The sequence below is a fragment of the Balaenoptera physalus genome (genome assembly GCF_965194825.1).
Source record: "Balaenoptera physalus genome assembly, chromosome: X".
Classification (NCBI taxonomy): Eukaryota; Metazoa; Chordata; class Mammalia; order Artiodactyla; family Balaenopteridae; genus Balaenoptera; species Balaenoptera physalus.
The window spans coordinates 93,146,801-93,161,640 of record NC_138903.1 but is presented as its reverse complement, the minus strand read 5'-3'; the positions used below and the strand labels follow the sequence as shown (position 1 = coordinate 93,161,640).

General features: G+C 42.5%; 2 protein-coding genes across 5 annotated transcripts in view; one reads left to right on the top strand and one right to left on the bottom strand.

Moving 5' to 3' along the window:
• IL1RAPL2 (interleukin 1 receptor accessory protein like 2) overlaps nt 1–14,840 on the bottom strand; it is a 1,100,174-nt gene that overhangs the window by 496,327 nt on the left and 589,007 nt on the right. The gene's annotated exons all lie outside the window — the stretch shown is intronic.
• Nucleotides 3,286–5,900, top strand: TEX13A (testis expressed 13A; the record flags this gene model as incomplete). The annotated part of the gene is made up of 2 exons (XM_082446756.1): nt 3,286–3,342; nt 5,163–5,900. 2 exons carry the CDS (start codon nt 3,286–3,288, stop codon nt 5,847–5,849), a joined length of 744 nt encoding a protein of 247 aa, XP_082302882.1. The 3' UTR covers nt 5,850–5,900.

The window sequence follows — 14,840 nt, the reverse complement described above, 5'->3', positions numbered from 1 at the left end:
AACAAGGATTCATTGGAGGTATGAACAGGGAATACTTTATTAACTTCTTCTCCCCTGCTGAAATGAACACTCAGCCTTTGGAATGACATTGATAATCTACAACCCAGGACTATTCAAACATAATTTCCTAATGGTTCATGATGCAGTCCAAAAAAAGGTCAACCCAGGGACTTGAACTGAACTGGACTTGAGAATTCTCACTGCTTGGGAACATGGCCACTACAGTCAGAGAGGCTTCGTTTCAAATCTCTACTCTATCATGCTCTAACCATGGATCTTTGGACAGGTCACTGAGCTTCATTTTTGTACATGTAAAATGTGAATAATAAAAGTTATCCTAATAGGGTTGTTTTGTTACACAAGTGTTAAAAACCATGTAGGGTCTGAGATTTTTACCATACTTCCAATTTTCATGGGTGTTGGTAGAAGACAAGAGACTCTTGGGTCAGAAACAATGGACAGTTAATTATTCACAGCAATAGAAATAGCCAGAATATCAGCATTTGTTTTGCTTCCCCAAACCCAGTTCCCACAAGGCAATACAAAGAGGGCCAGATGACACCAGCACAAGCAGTAGGCTGAATTACAGGACAGGAATCCCAAGCTTAGGAGGCACAAGTCCTTAATAATGGGACACAGGCATGCCTGCCTTTTGCTCCAGAGGGAGATACTATCTATATTTTCCAAGGCTGCAAGCAAAACCGTCATTTGCTCTGGTGAGAGGTGCAATTTCTACCTTTTAAGACTGTTCTCTATACATACATCCCTGAAAAGATAATCTGGGACAAGGGACAGTGCCTCTGTGCATAAATCATGCAGAAATGCAAGAGATCCATAGGGAATTGTCTCTGAACAATGAGCTAATTTAAAGCTCTTAGCATAGTACCTGACATGTGGTAAGTGCTCCATAGAAAGTAACCCCCTCTTACATCATCACCACTGTATAATTAATACATTATCCACTGACTCCCAAGCCAAACTGTAAAGTAAATCTAGATGTTCTGTTTTGTTGTTTAAAGAAAGAGTAGCCAATGGACCAGGTTACAATGGAAATTATATATATTCTAAAAACTACTGGCTCAAGATAAAATTTTGTTATCAAAATGTCATTCACCCTGAATTCAAAACAAACTATAATTTATCTGGGGGTGGAGTAGTTAAGTCAGATACCTACTCAAGAAAAATATTGTCTGTGTGTGTGTGTGTGTGTGTAAAATAACCCACTCATAGATAACTGAGAATTTTGGATCTTTCCAGTGGCAAGTTCGTCACCATTCTCAAGGAAAGCAATTGCAATCTGCCACCTAGGCATGTGGGTAGCTAGTTAAAAATCTGTTGCTAGTGACTGACTGACATGTGGGTAAAGGTAAGGGAATAATCAAGGGAAATTCAAAAGATTCCCTGCCACTATCATAACCCACATGTTACGAGTGACCCCTGATTTATTGTTTGGTTGAAGACAATTTTTCACTGACTCTATAACTACAGTTGAACAGTGAGGAGGTTAGGGGTGCCAATGCTCTGTGCAATCATAAATCCACATATAACTTATAGTTGGCCCTCCATATACATGGTTCCTCCATCTGTGGTTCTGCATCCATGATTCAACCAACTGTGGATTGTGTAATACTGTAGTATTTACTATTGAAAAAAACTGGCACATATGTGGACCCATGCAGTTCCAACCCATGTTGTTCAAAGGTCAACTGTATTTCTTACTTCTTCACTGCTTCCTATTTAGATTACACTGATATTTTTGTATATGTCAAAAAGTAGTTTTATAATTATTCTTATAATATTCACAAGTTTTGCTTTATCGCCCAAGTTACATTGCAAATACTTCAAAAGCACTGAGTTTCCTTTAAACGTGGTTATCTTCCTCCTCATACAGAAGCCAGAATATTCTCTCTATCTTCGTGTTGACAATTATATAAGTTAGTTGTCTTAGCAACTAAGCTGTCATTCCCTATGCCTCCATGATCTATTCTCTGATCCCTGCCTACCCACCATAACTGTCACTGTCAGAGGTCTTAAAAGACTGGTCAACATTCAAAATTTCTGCATGCTGCTCTAACTTCACTCTATGACCCACTAACATTTGGTTTCTGTCCCATAATTCTTTTGAATTTCTATCATTAGACTCAAAGACATCTTACTAGCCAAGTCTAATGACCTCTTGCTCACCCTCAGCCTATCTTACCTCCATGCATTGTTTGAAACTTGTAACTCTCCTTCAACTTTCTAAACCTCTCGTTACTTCTAAGATATCTCTCACTTAGGATTGTCTACTTCTCTGACCACTCCTTATAATTCTACTGCTGGTTTTTCTTCCCTGGGCTATCTCCAAAATGTTAGCCATCTTCTCCTAGGCCTCAGGTTTCCTTCCTCTGTTTTGTTTGCTTGCTTATTTGTGTTTTTCTTCTCTCCCTCCAAACTTCATCTCCAGAAATTTTGTTCAAGCGCTAGATTCCAACTACAAACTAAGTACTGAAGACATCCAAATGTATAATATTTTTCTCTAGTTCTATCCTCTCTCTTAAGATCCAGCCTAGTACATCCATCTAACTATGATTCCATATTACTGTCATGAAGGCACTTATCAGTCCCAAACTGAACTTAGTACCTCTTCCCTACAGGCTGTTATTCCTCCTGTATTATCTATCATGATTAGAGGCATCACTAACCACACTACCTAGTTGCTCAAGTCAGATGGCTCAAAGTCATCTCCACTCCACCTCTCCGTACTTATTTCCCTTATACAATTGGCTAACAAGTTTCACTAACTCTATTTCAAAATTCTCTCCTTATCTGATCTTTCACCTAGGTCCTGCCACAGTTCAAGCCCTAATCGTGTCTTGCCTGTACTACTAAAGTAGGATCTTAACAGGATTCGCTGTCTTCATTTTCTCCCTCCTCCAATCCTTTGGCCAAAAGAAATTATTTTTAACTTCCTAAAAGTGTTTATAAGCAGAAGTGGAAGGATGGTAGCATACAGAGACAAGTGATCACAAGCTGAAGTTCACATTTAAAGTGTTATAGAAAGAATTAAAAAGGTAGGGCAAAAGATGTTCTGAGGCTAGAAGAAGGGATGGCAAAGAAGTAAGCAGGTAAGCTATAAAACTGTCGGTGAGAGTGGACAGTGGCAGAAAGGAAGAGGTCAAGGGAGGAAAGCTAGGGATCTGTCCTAGGCACTCTGTTTTTCTTGTTCTATATCCTCTCCCTGGGTGATTTTAACCACTGCTTCAAATCCTACTTCCACTTCTCAATACTACATCTCCAGCCCTGATGTCTCTCCGAAGGTCTAGACTCACACATCTAACTGCCTATAGGGTATCTCGACTGGTATGTGCCACAGTCTCCGTATGTCTAAAGGTGAACCCACCCCAAACAGTTTCTCCTTCATTCTCCATATAAGTATACAGAATCACTATCTACGTAGTTCCCTATAGTAGAAACCTGGGAATTACCTTACTCATTCTCTCATCCCTGCCCCTCTCTGGCATTCCCATGAATTCTACCTAGCAAAAAGCTGTGTACATGCACCACTCCGTCCCAAATTCCACTGCCCTTAGTTTACATTTTGAATTACTGTGGCATCCCTCTAATGGGTCTCCCTGACTCCAGTATCTCCCCTTTCTTCACCATTCCAATTTCTACATTATGTTTTGAATGCTCTTTCTGCAGAAGTCCCTCGAGAACAAGGGAAAACATGAACCCTTCCCACTAAGGTCTGATAATTAAAATACAAAAATTGAAATGGAAAGAAGACACATGATAACATTTTTAAAGAGAGCTAAAACAGTGGGATTTATACCTCTGGTACTTAACCACCTTCTTATGTAATACTTTAATGCCTGATTTATCATTTTTTTCTCTGTCACTATCTGACATAAACCCTTAAAGAATAAATGTTGTCTTTTTCAAACTAGTTCATAGAACAGAACATAATGCTCATATAACAAATAATGAATGTCTGATTTTTCAGATGGAAAAATAAATTAAAACCCACGAGTGTCTCTGCATGGCTAGTCCCTTGGGTACATAAATAATGGGTGAGAAGAAAATAGAGAGAGCTAGCCTGAGATGAGACCCTAACATCAAGCCAAGAAATTTGTCACATGAAGCCATCAAATATTTTTAAGCTTGAAAGTAACGTGATCATAGGAAAGGTTAGGAGGATATTAGGAATTAGAAAGAGATTAAAGTCAGGGAGATAAATTAAAAAGCAACAGGGGCATTCCCTAAATGGGAATGGATGTCAAAAAATGTTCCTCAGGTATTAGCAATAAGACTTGGTGACTGATTTGGTTGTTATTAAAGGGGGGTAGTCTTGGTGATTTTGAGATTTCTATGAACAACACAGGGATATAGGAGGAAAATCATTTCTTGGGGAAAAGGTTGACTTATGAACATTTGAATTTGGGATATCTATGGGACACACAGGAAATATGAATCTAGATCAGGAGTTGGCCAACTACAGGCCAAATCCTACCAGTTGTCTGTTTCTATAAATAAACATGTGCTGGAACATAGCTACTTCTTCGAGCATTGCTTATGATTGCTTTTGTGCTACAAGTAGTCGGGACAGAGGTCCTTTGCTTACAAAGTCTCAAATAATTACTATATGGCCCTTTAAAGAAAGTTTCCTGACCAAGTATCAGAATCTGGCTGTGTCTAGAACAGGACCTACAGAACCTTCCTAGCGAGGGGGGCGCCAGAGGCTACTGAGAGGTTGGGGCTGTTTCCTGTTCTAGAACATTCCATCTCTAGGAGGGGAGGGCCCCCTGAGTGGGACAAACCATTATGGTGGTGGGGGGTGTGTTTGAGACTTTTTGTACTTGATTACAAGCGCTTCACGTTCTTGGTTCTGAATCTTTTCTAACCACTCCTGCTTCTTCCGACCTTCAAAGACTTTCAACAGTGTAGGGGGTTCTCTTATGTCCTGGGGGGGGGGCGGGAATCTTCCTCACGCACCCCTCCCACCCCCCACTGTTTCTGGAAGCTGGAACAGTCCCATGTTACTCTGACTTGGTCCCTGGCCCGTCCCCCGGTCCGTCCCCAGTCCCGTGCCCAACCCCACCCCCAATCCCGTTCGCCGCAAAGCCCCCCACCCCCCCACCCCGCCCCCAGAACAGGTCTCAGATCTGCTCACTTCTCTCCAGGAGCTGGTTGCAAAGGGACCAGGCCTGGCCACTGCCAGTGGGACCTGGTCAGAAGGAGCAGGTGAGGAGGAAGAGGAGGCAGGGGCCACTGCTCCTACTGCAGCCGCTTCTGGAGCCACAGAAGGAGGAGGAAGACAGAAGGGTGTGGAAGGGTCAGAAGCTGCCGAGGGAGCAGAGGAGCTGCGCGGAGACCTTATGCAGCTTCCCGGAGTTGGGAACCAGAAAAATTACACCTCTGGTGGGCAGAGGGAGGGAGATCTCAGGTCCGTGGGCCCACCCATGCTTTATTTATCTGGGATAGCAAAGTCCGGGTCCACAGCCTCACAGGAACCCCTTCCTGTCCAGCTCCCTGCCTCATTCCCATCCTCACACTCACGCCCCTTATTCCCCTTCCCAGACGCACCCACACCATCCCCACCCACGTCCTCCCGACCAGCAGCGCCGTTCACAGCAGGAGCTCCATCTCAGAGGTCTCCCCGCTGGGGGCCCTCTGATTCTAGCCTGCGGTCTGATGTGGGGGGCCAGGGAATGGGCCCTCAAGAACCACAAAGAGACGGGAGGGACTCTGATTCCCACCAGCAGGGGACACCTCCAGTACTTCGAAGGTCAATGGGCTGCCCTTGGTGTAAAGTGAATTTTTCAAGGCAGAAAACTTGCTTCCACTGTGGGAGGGGAATCTGGCTATAAAACCTTTGAATTCAGAAATGTGAAACAGAATAGAAATGTACCCTGATGGGAAATCCGTTTTCAGTGGGAGGGGCAGGGGCGGGGGAGGGCTTGGGAAGAGTGGAAGGAAAGGGTGGGTGGGTGGGTGAATGGGGCAAGGGAGCTGTGAGAGAGGAGGGGAAATGGGGTGGAAGGTAGGGTATGGGGTGGTGGCTGCGGAAGTTGTAGATTGGGGGCTTAGGGGGAGAGAGACCTAGAGAGACAGACGTTTTTTGATGACCCTCTTTGTGTTCCAGAGCACTAGTACTCGACACTCCAGAACTACTGCCGCTTCTGTGTGTGTCTCTCCCCAACTCTAGCATCTGGTGGACCTGGGCAGACAGTATATAACACCCCCGTCTCTGCTTCCCCGCCCCCACCCCTGAAACTAGACTAGATGACTGGAGCAGGAGTGGACATTTGACCCATCCTGAGCCAAACAGATCCTCACACTAGAGAATCTGAACAGAGAGGCAGATTTCATAGCCAGGATGGTGTCGGGCAATGAAGCAGTGGGTCACTGGGAGTCGGGGGCAAGGTCGGAGTCATGGACACCGAGGCCACAGCTGAGGCCTGGCCTTGGATGTGGGGGAACAGAACCGCGTGCTTTACAAAGGCCCAGTGCCCTTTAGAGAATCACAGTCTGAGGCCCCAGGGAGCAGAGAGACAGAGAAGCAGAGAGGAGTTGATCCCGTGACCCCAGACGTGCAGAGTGGCAGCCCGACCACTTTTCACTTCCTGCAGTTGTGCTGAGTGAAAATCCACTTTACACAGATCCTTTTTTCTTTAAGCTAACTTGAGAGGGTCCTTGGTCTGGGCAACCAGATTATTGCCAAGCCAGAAATTTACACCAGAAGAGCAGTTGCAAACCACAAACCATCAAAGGAAATGTCGGAACTGGCAGGGGCGGTGCATCAGGGAGTGATGGGTAGTGAGTGGGGATTCCTGCATCCCAAGTCTCCAGCAATGAACTGGCCAGGAAGCTCATTCGTGTTCTGAGCGAGTTATATCATGAGAAACAAAACAGGCCTGGGGTTAACCCCGGGCTTACAACAGGGCCACCCCTAGAGGAATCCTTCAGGGCTGCATACAGAGGACGCCAGCACCAGCTGCAGACGAGGACTGCTATCGTCGTTCAGCCCCATGACAGGAGAAGCCTCCCCAGTCCCCAGTGGCAGAACTGGGGACAGATCTGAACAGGGAACTTGTGCCACTGCCAAGGAGGCGAGTTAGCAACTTGACAGTGCCTGGAGGGTTTGCTGGTCTAGACCACTGACCACAGTATTTTGCCATCCTGAGATTTTCTCTCCCCCATCACCAGGATAACAGTGGGAGAGGAATCTGGCTACAAAGCTCCTTGTGAATTCAGAAATGTAGAATATAACATACCCCGATGTGAAATCAATTTTCAGAGGGAGGGGGTGAAAGGGGGAGGGGGAGGATGGTCTGCATCTCCCCCTCTGATGACTAAGCTGTGTTGATGGGGGCTAAATGTATGGTTTAGCCCACAGGTGGAAAGATGCTGAGGAGTCATACCTGGACCAGACTGAGACACAACTGGAGGAGCCCTGAACATTAATTGGGGACTGTGAACCTAGTCACTGAAGCTTTCATGGCCCTGATCCTAACCCTAACCCTGGGACATTTCTGCAGCGGCTGGATGTGACTCTGAGTTGTCTCTTTTGGGGGCAGATGTACATAATCATTATCAGGATTTAGGGCCAGATCCCTAGCTCATTATTAAAGGGCCTGCACTTGACAGAAACCTTCTTGGGCTTATTTATATCCCTACAGAGTAGGATTTCACAGCTTCAGCACTCCTGACAGTTGGGGCTAGATTTCCAGAGGCTGTCCTGTGAATTGTAGGATGTTTGGCAGAACCCCTGGCCTCTACCCACTAGATGCCAGTAGCACACCCCACACCCCCAGAAAATCGTGACAACCAAAAATGTCTCCACATGTCCACCGGAGGGCAGAAGCGCCCCTAATTGGGAACCATGGAGACAGTGAAGTACTTAGGAGTACTCGAGACAGGGGGAAGAGAGTTGCAAGGGGAGTGTGTCCAGCAGTGCTAAGGGCTGCAGGGGGTGGGGCGCTAAGACAGGAGGTGAAAAGTGTTCACTGGGTCTGGCCATGTCTGATCTTTGAGCAGATCGGGGGAGTGGGGGGGCAGAAGCCGGCAGAAGCCTAAGTGCAAAGACTGCGGAGTGAGTGAAAGTGAGGAAGCGCTCAGTGAAGGGGGGGCTCTTCTTCAGGGACCTTTGACTGTGAAGGGAAGAAGTGAAGTGGGGTACAAGACTGAGAGAGAGAGAGTACTTTTGAATATGGGAGAAACTTGGGCCATAGGGAAGGAGATAGCTGCAGAAATCTTGAAAACACAAGAAATATGTAAAAGAATGAAGTAGATCCTGCATACTCTATTGGAGGCATGTCCACTGCACTGCTCAATGAAAAAAAAATATGACGGCCAATTGTGTTTTTTTTGTGAAACAAAATCTCTCCCCAAATTTTTCATTATTCTGTGCGTGTATGTGTGATATATAATATATATATATATATATATATATATATATACACACACACATATATATACACACACACATATATATATACACACATATATATAATGGATTTATGTAAGCATAGAAATGTTCTGGAAAAACTTTTTTTTCCAGAAAAATGGAGTAGGGTAGGGGCAGTAGGATAGAGGGCTTTTACTTCTTTATATACTTCTTTGTTAAGAAAGTAAAACAATTAAATGTTCACAAATATACAAAAAACAAAAGGAATTAATTTGCTGGCTTGGGTAGGTTTAGAAAGGTAACCTTTTCCTTTGGGACAGGACGAGAAGAGAGCAGACACTGATCTCTGACACAAAGGGATGCGAAACCAAGAGGGCTCCTGCCTGTGTGTCCCTTAGACTAAGGATCTGAGAGTGAGTAAGGAAAGGAGGTCAGGGTGGGGGTGGGGGCTTCTGGACAATGGCACGTTTAGGAATAACTTCCATAAGTGGGGAATGGGGAAGGGGAAGAAAAGATCATCTGGTTGCACAGAGGGCCCAGTTGGGTCCAATGAAAGAAAACCAAAGGGCACTGCAACAAGAGCCTAGGAGGGGGCACTGGAAAGGAAGGTGAGTAGTTCCAGAAGGGGCGCCAGACACAAATCTCTATGTTACAGACTGTTTTCATAACTTATTTTTTTCAGTAAATGATTCGGTTTGTTTGGATTTGGGTTTGATAGGATTAAGGGAAGATGCATGATTTTGTGTATCACACCCAATATAAAGGTTTTTTTTTTCCCTCTGTACATCCAGAGGAAAGGATTTAATAAAGTTAATTCCACTTCTACCACTAAATATCCTCAACAGATCCAACAGAGGTGATATGACTTGGCCTTTGAGCCCTTGGGCTAGCATGCATAGATGAGCAGCTCAAGAGTAAGACAGCTATAAAAACGATGTTGCTGGAAGAAAGACGCAGCTTCAGTGGGCAAGTGAAGGGAATGGAAATATCATAGATGCCAATAGCTTGGTCAAAGTCATTGACTTTTATATCTAGAAAAATGGTAGTGAGCCTCTCTGGGCTTGAGATAATGGCAAGCAAAGTAGTGAAAGGGAATGAGTAGCGAAGGTGTCTCTGTTGACCACTCTCTTTCAAATGACTTGTCCACACACTGGGCAGTCAAACATGGCTACACCTGTCTCTAAAACAATGGAAAGTAAAAATAAGTCATATTTTATTTAGAAACAACAATGCTTTTCAATGTTTGTTTTATGTCATGTGGGATCAAAGTTGAAAGTTTGCCAGAGTATTTATATAATACAACAAAACTACATAATAAGAAATTTCCCTAAATGCCTTAAAATTTAGAATTTTCTGTGACATTGCACCATGCTATAAAATACTGATGTTCCCAGCATCATTCTTTGCATTGTCATCTCATAATAAGTGCCTTCCTGCTATCTATCTCTGTTTCTATTGGTAACATTTAACATATTAGAAAAGATTTCATGGGACGAAATTAAAAATCCGCAGACCCTAATGATCTGAGGGTTACAACCAGTAAGTCAGTAGCCCACATGTATAGAAAGCCTGCTCTATGTGTGTAGAAACTGTGTGAGGGGGTAGTCCAGGGGTAAGTTTTAGACCCAGTTAAAAAGGAAGAGATAGACCAACAGAAAGAAAGGGAGGGAGGGAGGAGGAGGGCGAGAGGGAGAGAGTGGGGTGGGGGAGAGAGGGGCAGAGAGAGAGAGAGAGAGAGAGAGAGAGAGATCTTGTATGAGAATAAAACAGATGAATGTAAATATAAAATCTAGCCAAACCGCTCTCCTTTACAGGGAGTCAGAGAAAGGTGTTGGGAGGGGGCAGGGTAATGGGGCTGAAAAATAAAAAATGCATATGGCATCTCTATATTGCCTTAGTATTGAAGAGTATGATCCAGTCTGGAAATGAGTGGGTGTAGATTCATGTTAATCTGGGTCTTGTTTTATTGAGACCAAGGCCCTGGAGCGGAACTACACATCACCATCCTACTTGGCTTTTCTCCATTTCATAGCCATAGATAGAGACTGTACCCACTGAACCTTAACCAGCTATCTTGCCAAGGTGGATCACTCTTCAGAGTGGCCAGAGAGTGGGGATGGCTCCATATGAATTCATTCCCATCCCTGAGAAAACTAGTTGGAGTGCATGTTCTGACTGATAATGCTGAGATCAGCAGCATCTCCTTTGTTAATAAGGGTAGAGTCATAGAAGGGAATTTACTCCCTTTAAATATTCCATTTTCTCCATGGAAACATCACCTGTTAAAAACATGCATTATTATCTGACTGCATGTGAAGGTGCTCATTAGTTCTGTCCTTTATCTTATTTTCTAAGAATTGGTCGATGTCTTAAAGTCTCACATTCCAAAAATATATCTGAAACCTCTATAAAGCAAGGGTTAGTTATTGTTATGTTCATATTTAGAAAAAAATGCCTTGATAAATGCAGGTTCCAGCCACAATGACCTCCCTGTTTTCCTCTGGACATAACCCATGTTTTACTGCATCCTTGCTCTTGAACTCTGCTTCATCTGCCTGGTAGTTCCTCTACTATTGCCACCTGTTTAGATCATCAAGAACCATCTCAAACACCATGATTCTATAAGTCAAAAGCTATTTTTCCTTACTCTCTACTACTACTTTATCTCCATCTTTCTTATAGCACTTTTCACTTCCTCTCATGTGTGATGGAATAAAAGACATGAAGTTAGCATTGGCAGTTTTCCCCTTCTCCCTGCCCTCCAGAGATAATACTTTTTTGGCTGCAGGGGTCTCTCCAAATTCAGCAACTTCTATGGAGATTCTTGGTGTGCCAGATCAGTATCTGGGCTTTTAATGTGCAGAATAGGTGTAGGGAAGAAAGAGCTGAAAAATTGCAAGGAGCAATGCTAGTTTAATTAAATTATATTAGAACGGGGAACAAGAACTTCTTGCAAGGAAAAAAAAGAAGTGACAGAAGACAAAAAAGGACAAAAAGAGGAAAAACTTGCAGGGGATGCATTCCAGGGTGAGTTTTTTAGTTGGGAATGAGAATGAGGAGTGATGAGAGAGGTTTCTGGGCAGCTGCCTTATGTAATAAATATTGAGCATGAAAGTAATGGGAAAAGATGATTTCAAATGTTGCCGGGGTGGGGGTTACAGACTGGCTTCCCCTTGATGTTTTTCAAAGGACTACATTAAATACCTAAATATTCAAACTTTAAAATTATGTTTATTTGCTGGACTGTTTCCTAGGATACAATGCTCTGATGAGCCATATGGGATCCTCTCTTTTACTTGAGTTATACTTGTTTGCTTGTAATTTGTATATATGTCCTAATTCCCCTTTAAATTTGTTAGGAGGCAGGAGCCCTGTCATTTGATTTTGCCTTTTTTGGTACCTTTTATAGAATAGGTGCTCAGTAAATATTTGTTTAGTGAAAAATAGGTACCTGAGACCTGAAATGATATCAGCTGAAAAATATCCCTTTTATTAAAAATAAACAAAATAATATAAAACTGTACTTAGGAAGGAATGCACTCTCAATTTTCTACTTCTATGAAATACCTTTAGGGTAAATGGAGGGAGGTAGTTACATGCAATAAGTTCTTGAAAAACATAGCCATGCATTTATACACCTGATTATATTCATTCCAGTACTTTGTCACAGACTGATGTATATGCTTCTCTAATTGATTCATTGTGAATCTTATACCTTGCAGGTGTGGGAGTGAGAGTAAATGGACAAAAGAAAGCCAGTTAAGGACATACATCCAACAAGGTTCCTCCATCCCTTTTCTTTGGTAGCAAACAACTGTTAAGCACTTCTGTATAATGTTTGGAAACTGATAAATGATTGCAAAGGGTTCCAAACTTTGTAAGACAAGTAGTCTGGTTTTTTATCTCTGGAAATTTCTGCTTTAACTTGATCCTCACTTTTCATGAATTTAGGATCTCTATTTCACTGTCTTCTGTTGTCCACCTTTAATCAGTAGAATTCCATCCTCATCTCCAGACAATACTGTACACCGTGGAACCTGAAAACAGACGGAATCACAGAACTTTCTACAAACAGGAATTAACCGTATCTCATTTGTTGTGATATACAGATACAGGTACCTACAAAGAACAGTAAACATAGGTAATAAACAAAAAGACGGTAGAGGAAACTGATTATGTGCATGAGCTAGGTAGACCTGGGTTCAAGTCTTAGCTCCATCATTTACTAGCTGTGTATCATGGGACAAGTTCTTTAACCTCTATGAGTATCAGTTTTATCATCTTCAATAATATGACCTACCTCATAGGGTTACTGAGGATTATCACAGTGTTTGCCATATAATGAGGGCTAAAAATCATCGATAGTAGTAACAACGGTAGCGGTAGTAAAAGTAGAAATAAGAGATAATGTGTTGAGTCCTTACTCTGTGTCAGCATTGGTGCTGTGCTTGTCAGCATTCCCTGAGGTAGACACTGTTATCCTTGCTCCTCTCCAGGCCTTCTCTTATCTCAGTTACTAGCACCATGATTCACTCAACTGCTTAAGTCAGAAACACTTGAGTCATACTTTATTCAACTATTTCTCCCGTTTCTCACATCCAGTGCATCAGTATGTCCTGGTGCTCATCCTTCAATGCATATCTAGAATGCATTCACTTCTCCCCATCTCCAAGTTACCACCCCAATCCAAGCTTACCATCACATATCTGTTCAACTAACACAATTCCGTCCAAACTTTGTCTCCTTGTTTGTCTCTCTACAGTCCCTTCCCACCAGGGCAGCCAGAGTCATCTTTTTAAAATGGAAATCTGATCATGTTACTCCCCAGTTTAAAACAAACAGACAAAATACAACACTCCCTTTGCCCCTGATTACTAATAAAAATCAATTTTTATCCTAGCCCACGATATGCAACAGGATCTGGCCTCTGCCTGCCTCTCCAGCCTCATCCAGTACCATTTTCCTCCAGCTCACTGCATTCCATCCAGACTGGGCTTCTTTAGCTTCCTTGAATACAAAAAGTCTGTTCCTGTTTCATGACCTTTGCACTTGCTGTTCACTCTGACTGGAACACTGTTCCTGTAGATCTTCACAAGGCTGGTTCCTTCCTTTCATGCATGTCTCAGCTTATAAGTCCCTTTCTCTGGGAGGCTCTCTAGACCACTTAACCAAAAATGGCCTCCCAGTTACTCCTGCAACATGACCCTTCTTCTTTTTTTTTTTATTCTCATAATACACATTACCCAATGTAGTCTTGTGAATTTGTTATTTGTATGTTTCCCCCCACTCTAGAAGGTAATTTCCAGGAGAGTAGGAACTTTAATCTGTTTTGTTTAATGCTATATACCAAACACCTAAAGCAAGTGTTCAATGTATCTTAAGCTGAGTAAACAAATTAATCTTCATTTTCCAGGTTAGGAAAGCAAGGCACAGGTCACACAATTATAATATACCATCACTCCCTAGGTTAATGTTAGAGTTAGGATTTAGTAGTTCAGAGTTTGCCAACTGTGAATACACTGGTTGAATCTGAGTAGGGACTTTTTTGGGAGGAGAGCCCTGAAAATTTTTAAATTTGAGAAATTTCACATAAATATTCAGATTTAAAGTCTTTCTTTAAAAAGTCAGAAGATCTGGCAATACTTGGGCCTATATTCTTATACGATAAAAATAATTTATATCTGTCAGGCAGCTACCTGACTTTAACTGGAAAATAGCTCATTCATTCATTATTTATTTACTGAGTGTCTACTATGTGCCACACACTATTCTAGGCCCTTGAGATATATTAGTGAACAACAAAAACAAAAAGGCAAAGATCTCTGTCCTTAAGGACCTTACATTCTAGCATGGGGAAATAGACAAATAAAAACAATAAATACAATACATAAATTATATATATTATATATATAATAAAAGGTGATAATTGCTATGGAAACAGAAGAAATAGAGGAAGGCAAGTATCAGTATAGAAGATAGGGACTGAGTGAAAGAGAATCTTAATATTACAAATAAGGTAGTCAAGGAAGGCCCACTGATAAGATTAGAATAGAAGAAATTATACAATTGAAGGAAATGAGGGAGTTGGTCATGTGAATATAGAAGAGGAAAACGTTCTAGACAGAGGGAAGAGCCAGTGAAAAAACCCTAAGGATGGAGTATACTTGACATGTTTGAGAAACAGCAAGGAGGTCAGAGTGGCTGGAGTAGAGTAAGCCAAGGAGATAAGAATGGGAAAGTAGTAGTTAGAGTGGTACCAGGGACTAGATCACCTCCAGGGCCCTACTAAGGACTTGGCTTTTATTCCAAGTGAAATGAGAAGCCATCAGAAGGTCCTGAGCAGAACAGAACACAGACATATGTGACTTACATTTTTAAAAGACCACTCTGACTATGGTGTTAAGAATAGATTGAAGGGACCTACTGTATAGCACAGGGAGCTTTACTCAAT